At 43.1% G+C, this 20,174-nt stretch overlaps 1 protein-coding gene across 6 annotated transcripts; it reads right to left on the reverse strand.

Moving 5' to 3' along the window:
• Window positions 1-406: 406 nt before the first annotated feature.
• Window positions 407-18,844, reverse strand: PRUNE1 (prune exopolyphosphatase 1). 6 transcript variants are annotated; one of them, XM_069480611.1, is made up of 8 exons: window positions 18,641-18,844; window positions 12,035-12,127; window positions 11,169-11,371; window positions 9,187-9,371; window positions 8,323-8,481; window positions 7,151-7,245; window positions 5,068-5,226; window positions 407-2,342 (listed from the first exon to the last, which is right to left on the reverse strand). In XM_069480611.1, the coding sequence occupies exons 1-8, from the start codon at window positions 18,677-18,679 to the stop codon at window positions 1,914-1,916; spliced, it is 1,362 nt and encodes a 453-aa protein (XP_069336712.1). In that variant the 5' UTR covers window positions 18,680-18,844; the 3' UTR covers window positions 407-1,913. The 6 variants fall into 6 exon arrangements, with proteins under 6 accessions (XP_069336712.1, XP_069336716.1, XP_069336714.1 ...); XM_069480612.1 differs by having other exon boundaries at window positions 470-2,342; window positions 11,169-11,281; window positions 18,641-18,796; XM_069480615.1 differs by lacking the exon at window positions 11,169-11,371.
• Window positions 18,845-20,174: the final 1,330 nt, after the last annotated feature.

The raw sequence follows: 20,174 nt of genomic DNA on the forward strand, positions 1-20,174 counted from the left end.
CCTCCCATGAGGGGGCGGGTTTGGGGGAGGAGAGTGCATTTCCTAGGGTGGCCAGTCTTGGGTGAGTCTGGAAAGAGAATTTGTTCAAGTTGCTCTTTAAGAAAAAAAAAAAAAAAGCAACAGTAGAAACCATTTTGTTTGTAACACTATCTTGGGTCTACTTTTCAAGTATAAGCAAAACTGGGGAGACAGATGTATAAGGAAGGTTCTGGGAGAAGAAATAAACTAAAGGAAAAGCTGAAGATGAGGGGAGATAGAAGCCTGTTGCTCCTTATTCCCAAAAATAATTGACAGAGGAAGATATTAGATATAGTAGGAAGAAGGGAGATGAATCTTTAGGAGGTGAAAACAATTAGCAGAGGGAAAGGCTTGATTATAGTTGTAAAAAAGAGACACTAAGACCCTAAACAGCAAAAAAGTATTTAATACTTTAACAAAATGAAAAATAAAGTACCAAAGTTACAAAACATAAATTCCTTTGGTTGGTTCAGTGATCACACCACTATTTTTTACCTTCCAAATGGCTACAGATATATCCTCAAAGTGAAGTCAGACTGCCCCCCTTACACTGGAAGATGTCATGCCAAAACCATCACATACCCCGCTGTTCGGTGAAATTGTTGGCAACTTACATAGAATAGAGCTGTGGGGTAGGAAAAGAGGGAATGGGTTTGTCTGAAGAAAAAAGGGAGACTCTACACATGCAGAACAAGTCAGTGGGAGGGAGCTCTCTGCTGGGCCACTACGGTATGAATCATACCCCTATACATGCTACATGAGGCTGAGTCCCTTGGTACAATCATACATAAATATAGACAATCCAGTGACCCTGAACATTCCCAGGGAAAACAGAAGAAAAATACAGAGAAGTAGAGGAGAGAAAGAATGGCAGCAAGAGGCAGATCACAGAATACCAGGGCACATCTAGTATAAACCCTGTTTTACAGATGGGTAAAATGAGACCTAGAATAGTGAAGTGCCTTGCCAAAAGACACAGAGTTTGTGGCAGTATTGAACTCCATGCTTCCTTTTAATATGAGCAAGAACAGAAAGAGATGGACAAGAAATTGATAGACCTGCTAAGGGAGGGGACAGACCCAGGGCTCTCATTGCAGTTCTGCTGTCTTTGGGGAAGAACATCTATGAGGTCTTAAGGCCTTCCTGGGTGCCACCTGAACTCTTAAGAATCAGGGGTCTTCAGGGTCTCTTTAAGGCGCCTGTTGGCTCTGGGACAGAGGAATTCAAAGGAACAGAGAGCCAGGCCACTTGATCAGGACGGAAGTGGCCTCTAATCTGCTCCCGAAGAGGACCTGAAACATTCACAATAAGCTCAGAACAGGAATTCAGCCATCTCTGAATCAAACACCATCACCTGACCAGGGGCAGAAAGAAGAGTCATGGAGCTGGAAATCTGCTAAAGGCTGAAAACTGGAATAAGAATTTCCAAATCCACTCTCTTTTCTGTCTTGCTTGAAGCAGGTATTCAATAAATATTTGAATAAATGAATACATGGAGACAATCAATGAATGTTTGGTTTCATGACAGATATTAGCTCTGTTCAAGATCTTTACTGAGGGCACTTTTGGGGTCTACATTCTTTTTGCCCCACTCTGCTAGGACTGTGGATATATCACATTGTGCCCCTGGCAAATGAAATATAGGGAAGTCAGTGTACATTTAAATAATAAAATTAAATAAAATTTGTCTGATGGTAGCGATTGGGGAAAAAGGGAGAAAGCCATTCTTAAAGCAGCTGCTTTCTTTCAATTCTTTCTCTTCCCAGTTTTATGAAAACAGTATACCAGATTCTGGAGCAATGAAGACAATTGCTGAATCTCCACACATCTCAAAACATGCATTTGAGGTGGGTCACATAACCTTACCCACCATCCATCCCCTGCCCTCCCAACAGTCACTTCTTTGACAGGGAGGCAGTGGTAGACTGTGACAGCGAGATCTGACTGCACTTCTCAAAGACGGCCTCAGCGGAGAGTTTAGGCAGCCCCTGATCCAGAGGGCACTCATCCACCAAGCTGTTCATGGGTGTGGGGGGCAGTGGAGGGTCCTCCTCATCTTGACTCAATCCAGGAATCAGGGAGTTACTTGCCCTGTCCAATTCCTTGTCCACCTGCTCCCTGGACGCAACCCCTGTCTCGGGCTGCCCTGAGGGGATCTTCATGGAGTCAAAATACACTGACAGGGCTTCCTGAAGCAGAGGCAGAAGTTTTTTTCGAGAGACCTGGGTGTTGCCTTGAAGATAGGCTTGGAGGTGAGGGTGGGTGCTTGGGGCAGGAGTCAGCTTCAGGGATGGAGAGCTGGAGCTTTCCAGGACTCCACAGATCTACAGAGGAAACAATAATGGGGAAATGATATATAACTTGGTGTAGCAAAGAGCTGAGGCTTCTAAGTGAGAGGCTTCCTTTATAGATGAGAAAATATTTTAAAATTAAGTTACCCAAAGTTCAGTTTTATTGCTTGCAACAAAAGGAATGTCACTAATATACACAGTATTTTAGAAACAGAAGAAATGTTTTAGATCATATTTCATTTTATTAATAAGGAAATTAAAGTTCAGAGAGATTAAGTATCTTTTTTTTTTTTTTTTGAGACAGAGTCTCACTCTGTTGCCCGGGCTAGAGTGCTATGGCGTCAGGTTAGCTCACAGCAACCTCAATCTCCTGGGCTCAAGCGATCCTCCTGCCTCAGCCTCCCGAGTAGGTGGGACTACAGGCATGCGCCACCATGCCTGGCTAATGTTTTCTATATATATTTTTAGTTGTCCATATAATTTCTTTCTATTTTTAGTAGAGACGGGGTCTCGCTCTTGCTCAGGCTGGTCTCGAACTCCTGAGTTCAAACGATCCACCCGCCTCGGCCTCCCAGAGTGTTAGGATTACAGGTGTGAGCCACCGTGCCTGGCCTGAGATTAAGTATCTTGAGCAAAATCATGCAGATGATGGCTGGATCTGAACCAGAACTCAGGACCCCTAGCTTTTAATCTAGTGTTGTTTTCAAGTATTTACTTGTGCTAAAGAACTTGAACTCTGTCCTTAGCTGGGAGGGGACTAGCATCTATCTAGAGGTCAGAGGAAGGAGGGAGGCAGAAAGAATGAATAGAACAAAATGGGGGTGGGAGATATGCCAAGTATGGTGCAAAGTCTGGCCATTTACAAATGTTATCTCACTTACCTCACACCTATTACTATTATCCTCACTTACATGTAGGCAAACTCAGGCTTAGACAGATTAGGTAACTTGCCTAAGGTCATGATCTGTGTGAAGCAAAACTGACATTCGAACTCAGATCTGTCACCAAAGCCAATATTCTAAGTCAATATATTATACTGCCCCTAACATAGGAGGAAGCGACAAGATGGTGGGCAGACTGTGAAAGGAGGACTCCTGTTTCCCAGCGCAGAGGCATCCTGGGCAATGACAGAGTCATCAGCTTCAGAAGAACAACACAGTGGGGATGAGATTCAGGAAGGTGGGAGAGGCACTTCCTATGGCCAAAGCACACTTTTCTTCCTGACAGGATTAGTAAGAGCCACCATTTACTGAGTGCTTACTCTGTGCCTAGCAATGTACTTTACGTATGATATTACATTTAACGGTCACATAAGACCAATCAGCAAGTACAATTATGCCATTTCCAGACTCAGAAGTCGACTGACTTGCCTTAGCTCAAAGAGCAAGTAGGTGGCAAACCTGAAGAGAAAAGCACATCTATCTGACTTTAAAAGCTGTAGTTCTTTTCACAATGCCAAACTACCTTACACTAAATGAAATCACATTTGCTTCCTAGGGGAGAAGACAGAGGCAAAGAGAGGCAGGAGAGGGCAGACAAACCTTCCATGAGTTCAAGGGTTTATCTGGTTGTATTCTGTCTTTAGTAGTCATCACATAGCCCAGGCAACCTTAAGAGTCCCTGAACTGGCCGGGCGCGGTGGCTCACGCCTGTAATCCTAGCACTCTGGGAGGCCGAGGTGGGTGGATCGTTTGAGCTCAGGAGTTCGAGACCAGCCTGAGCAAGAGCGAGACCCCACCTCTACTAAAAATAGAAAGAAATCATATGGACAGCTAAAAATATATATAGAAAAAATTAGCCGGGCATGGTGGCGCATGCCTGTAGTCCCAGCTACTCGGGAGGCTGAGACAGGAGGATCGCTTGAGCTCAGGAGTTTGAGGTTGCTGTGAGCTAGGCTGACGCCACGGCACTCACTCTAGCCTGGGCAACAGAGTGAGACTCTGTCTCAAAAAAAAAAAAAAAAAAAAAAAAAAAGAGTCCCTGAACTATCTTAAACCGACTTTTAAATTCTTTCCTGGGAAATCAGCAACCAACAGAGGAACAGAAAGGGGAAGAAGCAAGAAAGGGGGCCAAATAGATCAAGAAGGAAAACAAACCTGGTCCTACATCACTTCTCTGTAGAGTTCATGCTGTATAGAATAATTAATTCCTGCATGTTAAATAATAAAAAAGGTTTCTTTTGTGTTTCTAATTTCCAAGCCAATAGAGTAGAAAGAAAGGAAATGATTTTTTAGGGGTGAGGAATTAATGATTAAACCAAGAATGGAGTTTTAACTCCAGATTGATAAAATATCCTTCTTTTTTTTCTTTTTAAGACAGGGTCTTACTGTGTTGTTGCCTGGGCTAGAGTGCTGTAGCATCATCATACCTCGCTGCAACCTCAGACTCCTGGGCTCAAGCCATCCTCCCACCTCCGTCTCCCAAAGTGTTAGGATTACAGGCGTGAGCCACCACGCCTAGCCTAACATTTCCTTCTAGCCAGATTTCTTTCAAATTCCTTCAAAGTAGGAAATGTATCTGTAATTCTCTTTGGAATCTCCCTTTCTCAACAACGGTATGATTAAAGATATCCATACGGAAACAAAGAATGGAAAATAAGCAGAGAGGGGATTTCTGGAAACAGGTCAAGGGACCTCTGTGTAAATATGATAATATAAGAGCCAAGGAGAGGTCCTTACAGCACAAAGCCGTAGAGCACAGAGGTGCATACAGGCAGGCTCTGTAAGGCCCTCAGGTTGGAGAAGGGAAAGAGACTCACCGTCATTCGGAGTGCCCCATGGGGACAGAAAATAGCCAACTGCCGCACTGGCTCATTGTCAGTGTTGAAAAAGATAGTCATGGCGACAAGGACATCATAGCTGTGAGCCTGGCAGAAAGCATGGAGATCTGCAAGGAGGTCAGACCTCTGCAGAAAGGCCTGAAAGGAAAGAAATGGAGAGGGATGAGGGCTATCACTGGACCCTCCTCGTCATCACCAACAAAACATACTTACAAGGGTTTCTTTGCATGTTAACTGGAGACTTGTGCTCCATAAAAAAGGTATTTAGTATTTACTCTCTGTTATCTGTGTGCTGGGAGGCAGTGTGGTAGACGGAGGAGAATACAGGCTTTGGATTAAGACAGAATTGATTTGAAAATCAGCTCTATTACCTCTTAGCTATATGATCAAGGAGTTATACTAACCTCCCTGGACCCGAGTTTCCTTGTCTATAAAATAAAGATACAACACTTACCAAATATAATTGTTTTAAGAACGAAAACATGATAATGTAATGTGCCCAGCATGCTCAAGGCTCTCCTGCTTTTGTAATCAAACAAGCAAGGTCTTTGGCTTGTGGGAATTTGTATTCTAAAACAGAATAACAGGACATACAAATAACAGCAGACATGTAACAAGTGCATCCTTGGCCCTTCCTTCTTTGCCAGTCTATATTCTTCTCCAAAATCTCATGTAGTATTTCCTCCAATAATATCACCACCTATTTCAGATCAGGGCTCTTCTCTGTTCTTGGCATTTCTTTCTTCTTTCTTCCTTCCCACCTTTCCCTCTCTTATCTCTCTCTGTCTCTCTTTCTTGAGACAGGGTCTTGCTCTGTTGCCCAGGCTGGTCTTAAACTCCTGGGCTCAAACAATCCTCCTGCCTTGGCCTCCTAAAGTGCTGGGATTATAGGCATGAGTCACCACACCTGGTGGATTCTTGGCATTTCTAATGTGTTGATTTGTACTATGGTTACAGTACTTGGCAAGCCTTTTATGTTTCCATGTTTGTTTCCCAAACTAGGTTATAACTGTTAGAGAAGAGACCGTGCTATTGTGTTTTATTTGATTATTTAATCATTTAAGTACGTGTTCAGAGCAGGTGAATAATTTAAACTAATATGACATGGAACCAGGTATTAAAACACCACCATTAAGGTTATATTCATTCACCCATTCAACACAATTTACTGAGCATTCACTATGAGCCAGGTACTGTCAAAGGTGCTAGACATATAGCTGACACAAAAGAAATAAGGTCCCTGTTCTGGTGAAGCTGATAAACTAGTATAGGAATATAGACAATAAACAAGGAAACTATGAAACAAGATTATTTCAGTCTGTTAAGTGCTATTAAAAAAAAAAAAAAAAAAAAAAAAGATAACTGCTAGAGGTTTCTTGAGCACAGGGGATATTACTTCAGTTAGGTTAGTCAGGAAAAACCTCCCGAAATAGGAGACATCTGTGCTGAGACCTGAATGATGAGAGCCAGTCTGGAAAGAAAAAAGCAAGTTCAAACGCCCTGAGCTGGGAATAAGCTTAATAGTGTGAGGAACAGAAAGAAAACCAGTGTGCCTACAGTATTCTGAGTGCAGGAGTGGGGCTGGAATGAGATGAGGCCAGAGAAAAAGATAAGGCCAAATCAAGTAGGGCCCTATAAACCATGGTATAGCCTTTAGATTTTATTAGAAGTACAATGAAAGGGCAGTAAAGGGAGGGGTGATCTGATATGATTTGATTTATGTCTTAGAAAAACACTCTGGCTGCTATGGGCAGAGTGGTCTGTAGGGGTGCAAAAGTGAGGCAGGGAAAACAATCCAGAGGTTTTACATTGGTACAGTGAGAGATGATGGACGGTGGCAGTCACAGTAGAGATGGAGACAAGAAGGTAGGTACAAGATATATTTTGGAGGAGGGAGTGAGAGAATGGGTGGGTGAGTGAATGAGTGAGTGAGAAAAAAGAAAAAAAAATGTAAAAAGAAAAAAAAAGATATATTTTGGAGGTGAGCCAGGAATGAGGCGCAAGGTTACATGCATAACTAAAGATTTTTTTCTCCGCCCCCACACCAACATCTTGCTCTTACCTCCAAATCCATATATATTGCACTAATGGCCACCTTGATCCCTTGTCTACAGATGGTCTTCTGGTCCTTTCTCAGCATCTGCTCGGTGGTCAGTCCTGGAAAGTGGGTGTGAAACTAGGGGTCAAACAGGGGAGCCCAGACTCCCAAGACCAGGAAGGCGAGGACAGCAAGATGAGTCAAGGAAGAAGAAAAACATAGCCTCTCTCTGGGGCAATGAACAAGGAGATAACTGAAAATGTAATTAGACAATCAAAAACTACCTTAAATAAGTGGGTGACAATAGTTACCTTTAGAGCTATGGACTTTGAAGAGAAGGACAAAAGCAAGAACAGAGGCTGTTACTTTCGATTTTTCCCCTTTCTGTATTGTTTCAGCGTACTTTCTTTCTTTTTTGTTTTTTTTGAGACAAGGTCTCGCTCTGTTGCCTGGGCTAGAATACAGTGGCATCATCAATGCTCACTGCAACCTCAAGCTCCTGGGCTTGAGCAATCTCCCTGCCTCAGGCTCATGAGTAGCTAGGACTATAGGTGTGTGCCACCATGCCCGGCTAATTTTTTATTTTGTATACAGATTGGGTCTTGCTATGTTGTTCAGGCTAGCCTCAAACTCATGGCCTCAAACAATCCTCCCCTCTCGGCCTCCCAAAATGCTAGGATTACAGGCATGAGCCACCAAGCCTAGCCTGTTTAAATTTTTTAAAAGTACATGTGGTACCTTCCTTTTTCTTTCTTCTTCTTTTTTATGTCAACAGGTGGTAACTGGGTAGATTATGGAAGATATTTTTGTCCTCTTCCTTTGTCTTTTACATGTGCACACTAAATGTTTCTTTGTTTCTCTAATCTATTATATAGACCTCACTCTGATAATTTAGTGTACCCTCAGCATATTTTATTTATATGTCTTATATTCTCTGATTAGACTGGAACCTCTGAGACTCTTAGTATATTTCTCCTCATCCTACCCAAGAGCCAGGATATGATGGATTACTAATCCAGTAAATGATGGATTAGTTTATGATCAGACTCATGCTACCTCATTTCTCTCTGGTGTGAAGCTTAAATCTTTATGCATGCTCTGAAAGTATTTTAATGTTATTTAAGAATATAATGAACAAGTCTTGCCCACCTGTTTTCTCATGTGGGAAATAGAGAAGTCAGCTTAACACTTCATACCTGATACATCAAACTTTGCCTTTTGTAGGGAATCAAAGATGTCATTTCTCTTGGGCAGATCTGGGAAGAGAGCCTCTAGTTTCTCCACATATTTGCTGTCCTTTAGGGTTGCCTTTCCAATTTTAAGGTCCATGTTGACACAGTCTAAGATGATGGTTCCTGTGGAGAAGGGAGATGGCGGAACTCCAATCCTATGACCCTCCATGCACGACCACTAGAACACACATAACCTTGAAACCAAATGGACACAATACAGACTTGTATGGTAAACCCACTAAAACCAAATGAGAAACTGGGACTGTGTTCTGAATAAGATCTCCTAAATCCAAACTAAAATGTAGGCAGGGAAATGGGGAAAAGATAGAAACAGAGCCTGAGCATCTTAATGCTTAGAGATTTTGCAACTTAGAGAGATGGTATCTCTTCTGTAGGCCAAATTCCATCAAAGAATCTTGTAAGTTGGAAGAGACAATCTAGTCCATCTCTCTTTTTTTTTCACAGATAGAAAAAATGAGAACAAGAAAGGTTAAGAGATTTGCTCAAGGTCATATAACTATTTCCTGGAGGCACTAGTATTAAAATCCATTTCTTGCTTCTTTGGCTAGTCCTCCTTCCCTTACAGTGATGCTAATGGGAAGCTTCTGGGTCTGTTGCCCTGTACTTCCTTTCTGTTTTCTCCAACAAAGTATCCCATAGGCCTTTAAACAAAAGCCTAATTGTCCCCCAGAAGAATCCCATCCTTTGGTATGAGCTGAATGGCTTTGAGAGCATATGGTTAGGCTGGAGGAGTCTAGACTTTTCCACTCTCCCTTCTCTGGGATGGGAATAGAAGTAGTCAAGTCTCAATCCCAAAGCTACCCTCACCATGCAGAAGGGCTGCAGTTTGCCTGTCCAAGATCTCTGGTGCCCCCTGCAGGATTCTCTCAGTCACCAGGGTAGCGCAGGACCCCACCAGTTCAACCGAAACATGACAGGGAGGGCAGTGTTTCTGCTCAATGGGTCGATGGTCTAGCACCTCTACTACTGCCTCCTCTAGGGCTGCATCACTTCTGCGGAAGAGGAAGGGTAGGGGAAAAGAGAAAGAAAGAGAAAGAAAAATAAGTAGGGGCACTTCAGCTGCTTCTAACCAATCTTCACCCCACCCATAAAGGAAAACACAAACACTTTTCACAGTTGATGCTCTCAACTCTCTTCTGGTATAATCACTTCTACCTCTGCCTCACTCTTCTCAATTCTTTGATGTTATAACTGAAGTCATCTTTAATAGCATATAAGTGAATTTTGTGAAGCATCTACTGCAAATATCTTACTCACATATTTGTTGTCCTTTAGGGTTGCATTTCCAATTGATACCCTTGATACCCAACAACTTAATCTCTCCTGTTTCTTCATTCCACTCAATACTCAAATTCCAGGCAGGTCACCAGGTCCTGTGGCTTCTATCCCAATTCCTATTCATGCCCTTGCTTTCAACCCTCTGTTAGTTACTGCCTTGTTCTAGGGCTAGGCCCTCAATGTCTCTCATCTAAACCATTCCAGTAGTCCCTTAACCAATCACCTGCTTCCAACCAAGAGCTCTCCTAAACCCTCTTCACAAAGCTGCCTGAATGATCATTTGAAAAAAGCTAATTTGATTCTGTTAGGGCTTGGAATAAACATAATTACAATAGTTCCCCATTGCCTAAGATAAAGTCCAATCACTTTAGAAAGGCCTACAAGCCTGTATGATCTACCTCCTGCCTACCTCTCTAGTCCTGTCTTTTTCCATGCCCTACTTCTCCTTCATATTTTATGCTCCAGCTGTGCAAAACAAATTCCAGTTGCCCTAACTCACCATTCTATTTCATGCCTGCCTGCATTTGCTTCTATTATTTCCCTCTGCCTGGAATGCCTTTCCTAACCACCTTCCCTCCCCATTTACTGAGCAAACAACCTAGTCCTCTTTCAAGGCTGAGACCAAGGTCAACTCTGCCAGGAAACTTTTCCTGATGCTCTCAACTCCCCTCTGGTATAATGAACCATTCCATCCTTCATGTACCTCCTGTCCCCTAGGGCTGACAGTTATCACTTAACTCTAACACCCATTACAATGATCTATCTGCCTAGTTCCCTCTTCCTGACTGAAAGCGTGAGAACAGGGACTCTGTCTCACCTCCATCCTCTAAATAAAAGTTTATTAATGGAATGAATGCGTAGATGGATCAATGCTCTTATGCTACTCTCTATCAAGGTCCTGCTATAACCACAGTGTATGCAAAGAAAAAATTATACATTTTAATATTAGTAGGAGCCAGATAGACTTAGGAAAGTCTCATACTTGTGTTGTTCTTTTGGCAGTTTTTTCCAGTCCTAAATTAGGGATAGGATTATTAGGGCTGTGTACACTTGTTAAAGAGATACTAATGAGATATTTATAGACTCTACCATAACACATTATTCTAAAATTGCAAGAGTTTATGGAGGAGATACTTTTGCTAACTTTTAAAAATTAAAAATATAGTTTCAAACATTTTTCAAAGGTTCCTAATACAATAAATCTGCCATAAAATCTTCAAATAATGATACCAAAGGCAGATTTAAATGATATTTGAGTTATCCTTTAGTGTGAACTCACCATGTTCTATTTTTTTAAATTATTATGGTGTATGTCTTTATGCCATAGACATACATACAACTGGAGAATTGACAATATCTTCTGTTGACCTTCTATATCTAATATGACCCTTCAATTGTGATTAGCCTATGAGATCTCTGAAAGCAAAAACTCTTTCTTCCTCTCTTTATATCTCACTCATCAGAACCCAACATGGTACATGTAACTATCTACTTAATTTTCTTCTACTTACTTTGGTAAGACATGATGGTCGACAAGGATGAGGGTGAGTTGGCCAGCCTGGTGCAATGCATGGAGGTCAATCTCATCCCGAAAAATCAAGATGGTCTCTGGAATGTGAACCTTCTGAAGGAAGAAGATGTTGTCACCTCGTAGAGGTAGCTCAGAACGTTTTATATTTAAAACTGGCACAAAGACTTCCTCTGCCTCAGTCGTCTGAATAGGAAAGTGAAAAGATGGCATCACAATGAATAGATGGGAAAAAGTAACACGACTATTGGGACCAAAGGAAACATAATCTTGGGTAAGTTACCACTTTTCTCAAAGCCACAATTGCCCAGTCTATGAAAATAAAAGGAAGACTCTTGACCTCCCTCCTTCTTAACAATAACATGAAAGTCAACAAGAAAACGCATGGAAAAGACCTCGTTCTAGATGCGACGCTGCAAGAGAAGGGATTATTAGTTCTCAAGAGCTGACCTGGGCAAGAGGAGGACACACGAGGTCACTGACACCTATAAGGAACGCAATAATAAACTATTTGAATATCGCTTTTATGGTGTACAAATTCTTAAAATATACTTATTTATTTCTTACTCACAGCAACATTGTAAAATATTATCATTTCAGATTTTATAGACAGTGCCATGAGACTCAGCAAAGTTAAGGGATTTAACTTACCCAATGCTAATGCTGGTAAGTGGCAGAGCTAGGTCTTCAATCTAAATCTTTTCGTTCTAAAGGACTCAGGTACTTACTTTTTTTTCTTGAAACAGGGTCTCACTCTGTTGACCAGGCTAGAATGCAGCAGCATCATAGCTCACTGCAACCTCAAACTCCTGGGCTCAGGCGATCCTCCCACCTCAGTCTAGTACTCACCTTTGCTAGGTAAAAAGCCAGGGCGAGAGCAGACACCATGGAGTCCAAGTCACAGGCTTCATTTCCTAGTACAACATGTAGAGGTCGGGACTCCTGGAGAGGAAGAAGAATGGGAAACTAACAAAAGTATCTCTACCCATTTCCATTTATTTTATACTCATGTAGGCCTTCATGTACTTCCTCTCATTCATCTTCAAAGAGGAGGCAGGTCAGATAATCTTATGGGTCCTCATTTCATAGATGAGGATATTAGCAGAGAGGGCATAAATGTTTTAGCTAAGCCTTAAGCATTCCACACACATCCAGTTAGTGGAAAAGTGCACTTTCCTCTCTACTAAACTGTCTCCTTGAATGTTAACTTACAAAAGAGCAGTAAAGGCCGGGCGTGGTGGCTCACGCCTGTAATCCTAGCACTCTGGGAGGCCGAGGTGGGCGGATCGTTTGAGCTCAGGAGTTCGAGACCAGCCTGAGCAAGAGCGAGACCCCATCTCTACTAAGAATAGAAGGAAATTATATGGACAGCTAAAAATATATATAGAAAAAAAATTAGCCGGGCATGGTGGTGCATGCCTGTAGTCCCAGCTACTCGGGAGGCTGAGACAGGAGGATCCCTTGAGCCCAGGAGTTTGAGGTTGCTGTGAGCTAGGCTGACGCCACGGCACTCACTCTAGCCTGGGCAACAGAGTGAGACTCTGTCTCAAAAAAAAAAAAAAAAAAAGAGCAGTAAATAATCCTCCGATTTCTTATGCTTCTTTGGACACTCAAATAGTCAAAAGCAGAGCATTTGGGGTAGCTGATATCTTCAAGCCATGCTCTTGGGCATATCAACCCTGGTTTTTTTTTTTTTTCTTCCCCTCCTTTTTTGGAGACAGAGTCTTGCTCTGTCACCTAGGCTAGAGTGCTGTGGTGTCAGCCTAGCTCACAGCAACCTCAAACTCCTAGGATCAGGGATCTTCCTGGTTCAGCCTCTGGAGTAGCTGGGACTACAGGTGCGTGCCACCACGCCCAGCTAATTTTTTCAATTTTTAGTAGAGACGGGGTCTCGCTCTTGCTCAGGCTGGTCTCCAACTCCTGAGCTCAACCAATCCTCCCGCCTCAGCCTCCCAAAGTCCTAGGATTACAGGCGTGAACCACCACACCCAGCCTCTTCCCATTTTCATAATAGGGAAAAGAATGCTTACACTTCTAAATCATGACAACAGGTGAAAAGGCTTTGAAAATAAAGGTAAAAATAAAATCTAGTCCACTATCCAGTTGTCCAGGAAAACTCCTCCTACTCCAAGAAGGCCCAATAATAACCATATATAACCAACAGCTTTCACAACCCAAGAAGCAGACACTTTCCCAGCAAGTTTGGATTAAAGCAAGAACAGTTGCTGCTGGAACTTTTATTTTTAAAGCTTTAAAAAGTCCAGCTGCTGATAAGAACTCTGAGGAGGAAGAGATAACTGCTATTATTAACCTTGTTCCCTTGCATCTCCTTAGCTTTCAGAGTTTTAAATAAAATATGCTAAAATTACAGTACCCACAATAGCAGAGACAGGGTTTGGAGTTTTGTTTTTAAGCATTTATTGAGTGTGCCAGGCATTATTCTAATATTTTTACATGCACTAATTAATCATTTAATCCTCAAAATAACCCAATAAGGCAGGTGCTTAAATCATTATTTCATTCCAAGTATGAGAATTCTGCTGTGTGGAATGAAACCATAAAGCCTATGGCTGAGCTAAGGGCACAATAACTCTCTTTTACCAGTTTACTTTTGATCTACTATCCCAGCCTGCTTCTGAAAGAGGATGGGATGAGAGAGACAAAATGAGACATACTCATTATAGGAGGGCTTGTCAATTTCCACATTATTGGTATTTTGGACTGGATAATTCTTTGTTGCGGGGGCTGTTCTGTGCATTGTAGGATATTTGGAAGTATCCCTGGCCTCTACCTGCTAGATGCTGGTAGCACCTTCAGTCCTAACAATCCAAAATGTCCCCAGATTTGCCAAATGTTCCCTGGGAGACAAAATTGCCCATAGTTGAAAACTATTGGGTTAAAGGAAGCTGAAAATCCATACACTCTGCCTTCTTCAATTGGGGAAGATTTGCTAGATACAAGAGTTTAGCAAAATAGGAAGGGGGTTCAGAGGAGTAAAAATAGCAAGAAACAGTTATCAAGTAATATAACTTTAGGAAAAAAGAATGTAAGGAAACCCAGAATCATCTTCCCTGTATAGGCTATCACTCCCCCTCTGAAGCCACCGGAAAGCCACAGCCTGAAAGGGGAAATTTTAGACGCTTTCTGGTGGTATAAATTGCCTATCTAGTTACTGGATAGGCTTTTGTTTTTGTTTTTAAACCACCCTCTTTCCCATCTCCTACTCCCACCCCTAGAGAGAAGGGCAGAGGTTATCCGTCAGGGTTCTGGGCAAATGGCTGCTGGGGGAAGTCCGCCCTTAGATTCTCCCCATGCCCATTTCTCTAAGCCTCCTTCAAGAGTGCACAAGCCAAGGCCCATTCATACTGAACAGCACTGGGGAGGGGGATTCTTTTCCAAAGCACTAAGAGAATTCTGTACTCATGACCTCAGTCCTATGTAACTGCCGTGACTTGTAATTCCTCCTTCTGATACCAGAGAAGGCCCCTCTGTTTCCTGGATACCAAGAGCTGCCCAGATGGCCGTGGACCAAAATGACAGCAAAGCACTTGAGATAAGCGGCTGCAGAGTTAACTTGCTCACTGAAGCAGTGAGGGGGGCCACGATGTTCTCTAGAGAGGGAGCTATATAAACATGACAGACCACATGGCCCTGACTCTGGAGAAACAAGGTAAGAGGAACAGAGAAAAGGCAGAGCAAGCGGGAAAGATCTACCGTTGGGTACAAAGAGGTCCTCAAGAATCTTTCCAAAACTCATTTACACAAGCATTGCTTCATTGCAAATGGCAGCTGAATCGCAGCTGAATCGGGATCAGTCAGGTCCCCGGCATGAAGGGAAAGCTAAGCAGAAAAGCAGAAAGTAGGGACCAAATACAACTTCTCGGCTCTGAGATGAGAAGAAATCATCTCCAGAGGAAGGTGAACAACTAACCCCTTGTGCTCAGCCAACCCCAGAGAGCAACCAAAAACAAAAGGAATACTCTGGGACTTGTAGCAAATCTTGGAACTGGGGTGACCAAGGGAGGTGGTAGCATTCCTTTCCCCCGTCAACACCCACCATTACCCCAGCCTGACTGGACTATTCACCAGCAGCAAACCACGAAGTGCACATTCCCAGCTCTGCCCTTTGCACTATTTGTTCTTCTCTGTCTGAAAGTAGAACTGCCACTTGAAAAGATCAGACTCTTGAATTCCAGCTCTGCTTCTTATTTGTTGTGGGACTCAGGCCTAAGCCTCATTTTCCTCATACAAAAATAAGGAGAATACCATAACCAATCTCATGAAGTTGTTAGGAGGATTAAATGAGATAGTACTGAAGTGCCTACTCTGTAAATAGTAAAGCTGAGATCCCTTCCATCTTCTCCTTTCTTTACCTCTCCGAGCCCATTCAAGTCCCACCTAAAGCCCCCTTTCTCTGTAAAGCCTTCCCGACCACCCAGGTTAGAGCAATCTTCTTCCTCTAAACCTCCAGCTTCCAGCACTTGTGGCTCTCAGATGGAACTAACTTCTACCTTGAGGAGCTCACTATCTTTTCATGGCCATGTATCCCTAATCCTTAACATAGCTTATGAGTGGGGTGACACTTCTGAGAACGAAAAGAGGTACTATTAATGATTATGCTGGTGAAAACTAAAACTGCCCTGGGCAAACTGGGGTATGGCTGCCCAACTTAAAAGACAGAATTCTCCTCTTCATTTAGGAAAAACATGTGTAACTCTGAGCCCCCGCTCCATCCCCACCAGCTGAAAGCACAAGCCAAACAGCCTCAGTTTTCTGACCAGCAGAGAAAGAGTTCAGGGAAAATATAGCTATACTTAGCAGCAGGAAGAAACCTGAGCTGCCAATGGAAGAAATTGAGAGCTACAAGTAAATAAGTATAAACTTTTTTTTTTTAAAAAAAAAAAAAAAGACCTACTAGTTGAAATGACTCTCTTATTCAGTTTTCTTTGTGGCCTCAGTGTTTGCGGGGAGGGAGTTCTACAGCTGGCAAAGTAAACCACTCCCCTTCTGAAGCTGAATATGGTCTGATAACTACTATACAAAATAGTTCATGAGGGAGAAAAAAAAATGAGACAAAGAGCCAGAGACAGACAAATCCTCTCATCAGAGAAAATGCGAATGATACTGATGCCGGATTGTAAATTCCAGCTCCTGATTCCTGTCTCATGCCTGAGAAGTGCACACAATACATTATCAAAAGGCTGCTGGATGAACACCTAAACTGCAATGCAGCCCCGCTCTGAAGCGAAGATTTCTCCCTCCTTGAAGTGAAAGATGAGTCACCATGAATAGGACATTTAGTTAAATAGGATTTTTAAAAAATGGAACATCCTATTGTCTTGTGGCAGAGGCTATAGAAAATTTCTCTGGTTACAAATGCTAAAAATATGGTAGCAACAAGAGACTTGGCTGGATTACCAGCTGTCTCTATCCTGTGCAAAAGCCAAGCATTCACAATTCCCTTAAAGTTATAATTAAACTATAGTTTAACAGGAGCATTCAAACTTATGAGTGTATCTAAGTCATGTCTCTCTTTATAAAATAAACATAATAGGGTAGCCTCCAGGGAATGGGATGGGGAGGAGAGAAGAAAAAGGATCTTTATCTTTTTCATTTCATGCCCTTTTTGTATTTAAAATTTTTCATTATGTGCATTTACTACTTCTATAATTAAAAGCAATCTAGACTGTTCCTTATCAGAGCAGTCCACTCTCTACCATCTCTGAGAGTGAACTATACTTTATTATACTGTCTTTAATAAATTTCTTTGCTTCGCATGTGACCATGCGTTCAAATAATAAAATAAAATGTAAAAAAGCAATCTAAATTGTTGGCATCCACCAGTATGTCCTGTCACCAGTTTACCTGCTAACATTCCTAGAGTCTAATTTTCTCATTTCTCCAGGCCCTGGCAAGGATGTCTGATTATGAGAGTTCTAAGATACAATCTCACCTTTACAAGTTCACAAGATCATGCTTCTTGGGAGATGAATGCAGGGAGGGATACCAGCAATACTGGAAAAATCAAGTATTTTTCCAGCTTGATACTGCTGGAGAGGATACACTGTTAGCCTGGGTGGTGGGGGAAGGCTCTGGAGGGTATATGTTGGAGCGCAGTTGCATGCAAAGAAATTCTATTTGCTGAGGTTTCAGGTCCAAAGAATCTACCAAACAGTGAATAAGAAACCAGTCATTTGGGTCATCAGGGGGAAAAAAAATCCAACTGCTTAGCACTTAGAATGGTGCCACAAAAACTCTATTAATACATTGGGTCCTCCAATGAGCTCCCTGTGGTGGAATCAGAGGTAATCAAAACAAATTGGCTCCAAATGGCCTTATGCATCGAAACAACTTTCCCCAAATTTGTTTTTCACAAGGAAATATTTGATGTCATTGGTGTTAAAATTAAACTTTATCTCAATTCAATATAAGGACATTCATTTATCCCAGCAGCTGAGTCTGCAGCAAGAATTAGGTGACTTAGGATTTGTTAAAGACCAGAAACCACCACCCTGGGAAATTTGTGGAATTTTATTTAAAAAGAAAGGCATAGTCGTCCATCAGTAGGTTTCCTCCAAGGCAATATAACTCAAAGTAGGGGGGCCAGGTGACTTCCTGGAGCCTCTCTCTGGCCAGCTTTTCGCTAACTGGGGACACAGCTTAATGCCTCACAACCAGTCAGCACGGCTCATTAAGTCCAACTGGATAAGAAAGCACCAAAAATAAGCCACAAAGCATTCAGGAGTCATGTTTATGGTTTTGATTGCAAACACACTTTGTGTTTACCCCTTCCAAGCGAGGGATTTTTATGGAATTTATGAGCGTTAAGGCCAAGGGAGAAAGCTGGAGGGAAAGGAATCCAGGTTGCGGGTCAATAAATAATGCCTGATGTTCTGTGTGGCTGAAAAACACTGATTTAAAGTAAAACACCAGGACCATCTCTAATCTAGAAATAAGTTCGATCCGCCGGAGAGGAACCGCCGTTCAGAGGAAATAAAGCCTAAGCACAGCTTCCTTCCACACACCCCCGAGGTTCACCTGGAGGCCAGTGGGCCAAGCGAGCCCTGGAGAGCCGGGAACTGGAAAAGGGGCGGGGAGAAAGCATAAACACACCTCGCGGGGCACGGCTAACGGAGGCGCAGCCCTGGTCCTTTTCACTAAAATGGCCCAGGAGACAGCAAGCAGAGGATCAAATGCAGGACTCAGACCCAAGACTTCTCCCCGCTCTCGGGCAGACCCCAAAGGTGGGGAGCTAAAAACGGGGAGACTGAGCAAGCTCATAAGCTTGGTCCTCGCTTCTCGCTCCTCAGGCTCCAAGACTGACCAGACCCAAGTCCCCTCCTCACAACTCGGTGTTCCCTCCACACGGACCCTCGGGGCTCCCCAGATCTCACATCTTCGCCCTTCCTGGACCCCGTGCTCCATTCCTTACACTCATAGACAGTAATCCGTTACCTGCAGAGCAGCTCGACAACCCTGCAGGTAGTCCTCCATGGTGAAGCTCAAGGTACGCCGTCGCCCCTTATCGAGGAGAGGTTTTACCAGGCGAATGCACCCCGCCCGGGATTCAAGGGCCAAAGGCCAGTGGCAGGAGGCGGGACTCGAACCCGCCACACGGCGATTCGGCCTCAGACCGGGAGAGGAAGTGCGTAAGCGGGCGCTCCCGAGTCCGACGCCGCCCCGCCCCTAGCGGCGGAGGCGGAGCTCTGCGCCCAGAGACTCCTGGGACGTGTTTCCGGAGGTGCGAAGGTGGGCGTGGCGCAGGGCGCCGTGGGAAGCGTAGTCCAGGAGCTCCGAAATGTTCCTAGCAGTTAAGGGAAGGAGAATTTTCTGAGGGGTCGATCATTTATTTTTTATGTATTTATTTTTTTTTAGTAGACAAGAATAAGAGGGAGGGTTCACTTATTTGAAATACAAATGTGTGTCACAGTAACTCATCTTTGTGACGTCTGAACTTTGCTTTTCAGAGCAGGCTAAGTGTAGCATCTTTCTGTATATTACACTGAGCATTTGGTTGATATCTTAAACTACACATGGCCAAAAAGATCTTCATCTTCCTTTCTCTAATTCTCCCCTTTACCAAACTGACCCATTACCACAAATTTTGTGGTTGTCTATGCTAGAAAAACAGAATAATGTTTGGCCCCTCTTCTTTACTTAATACCTACAGTCTCTTGACAACTCCTGCTGCTTCTTCCTTTACAGCTCTGTAGGCTTTTTTTTCTACAGCCTCTGCAAATATCTGCTCACTCCTTTCTTGGATGGTTGTCACTTTGTCTCTTTGCTCCCTCCCTCCCTAATTATTCCAACTACTCTTTCAATCCTTCAGAGTTGCTTGAAGTTTCATCCTGTGGCTGCCCTTTAAGTAGAGTTTGGAGGACCCTTCAGAATGTAGAGTTAGGTTCCAACCTCCCTTAACTGCCACTTTCCAGCTGCAGGGTAGTGCAGAGTACTGCAAATAAATGGACCCTCATTTATTTGCAGTACTCTGCAAAGGGATAGAGAATCTATCCCTTCATTTCCTACTGTCAGTCTCACACTAGCTTTTCCTGCTCCCCAAGCTGGAAATGGAGAGGAGGTGACTGATGAGAAGCTGAGGTCTGTGACAGAAACAAGAGCCAGAGCATAGGGGTGTTGAATCTCTTGCTGGCTCTGCTAGTTCTGCCCTGCTGTGCTCTCATCCCCGAGCCTGAGACTTCTTCCACACCTGTATACTAGCAAGCCCAACCAGTTTCATTTATAGACTTAAAAAATGATGTAGCGAGGACTTGGAAAGGAGCCCTCTGAGAGTTCCAGAGGGAAAGAAGTAGGAATTTTTTTCATATTAAGTGAGTAAATATACAAATATCATGCTCTTTGGCCTTGCCTCTGTGGATCCACAGCAACAGACTGCCATACCCAGGGAGAAAGCCCAGATCCAACACGCTGCTGCTGTCCAGCCCTGCTCCTCCCCATTCAGCAAGGGCACTTGCTCTTCCCTATTCTCACC

The sequence above is a fragment of the Eulemur rufifrons genome, chromosome 8 (assembly GCF_041146395.1).
Source record: "Eulemur rufifrons isolate Redbay chromosome 8, OSU_ERuf_1, whole genome shotgun sequence".
Classification (NCBI taxonomy): Eukaryota; Metazoa; Chordata; class Mammalia; order Primates; family Lemuridae; genus Eulemur; species Eulemur rufifrons.

Bases quoted from the DNA above. Each gene is read 5' to 3' on its own strand.
- PRUNE1 (XM_069480611.1), bottom strand. From the start codon at position 18,679: ATGGAGGACTACCTGCAGGGTTGTCGAGCTGCTCTGCAG. The intron at 5,227-7,150 runs GTAAGAGCAAGA...CTTTCCTTTCAG, and splicing joins CAATATATATGGATTTGGAG to GCCTTTCTGCAGAGGTCTGA. The intron at 2,343-5,067 runs GTGAGTCTCTTT...TTTCCTCTGTAG, and splicing joins ATGGGGCACTCCGAATGACG to ATCTGTGGAGTCCTGGAAAG.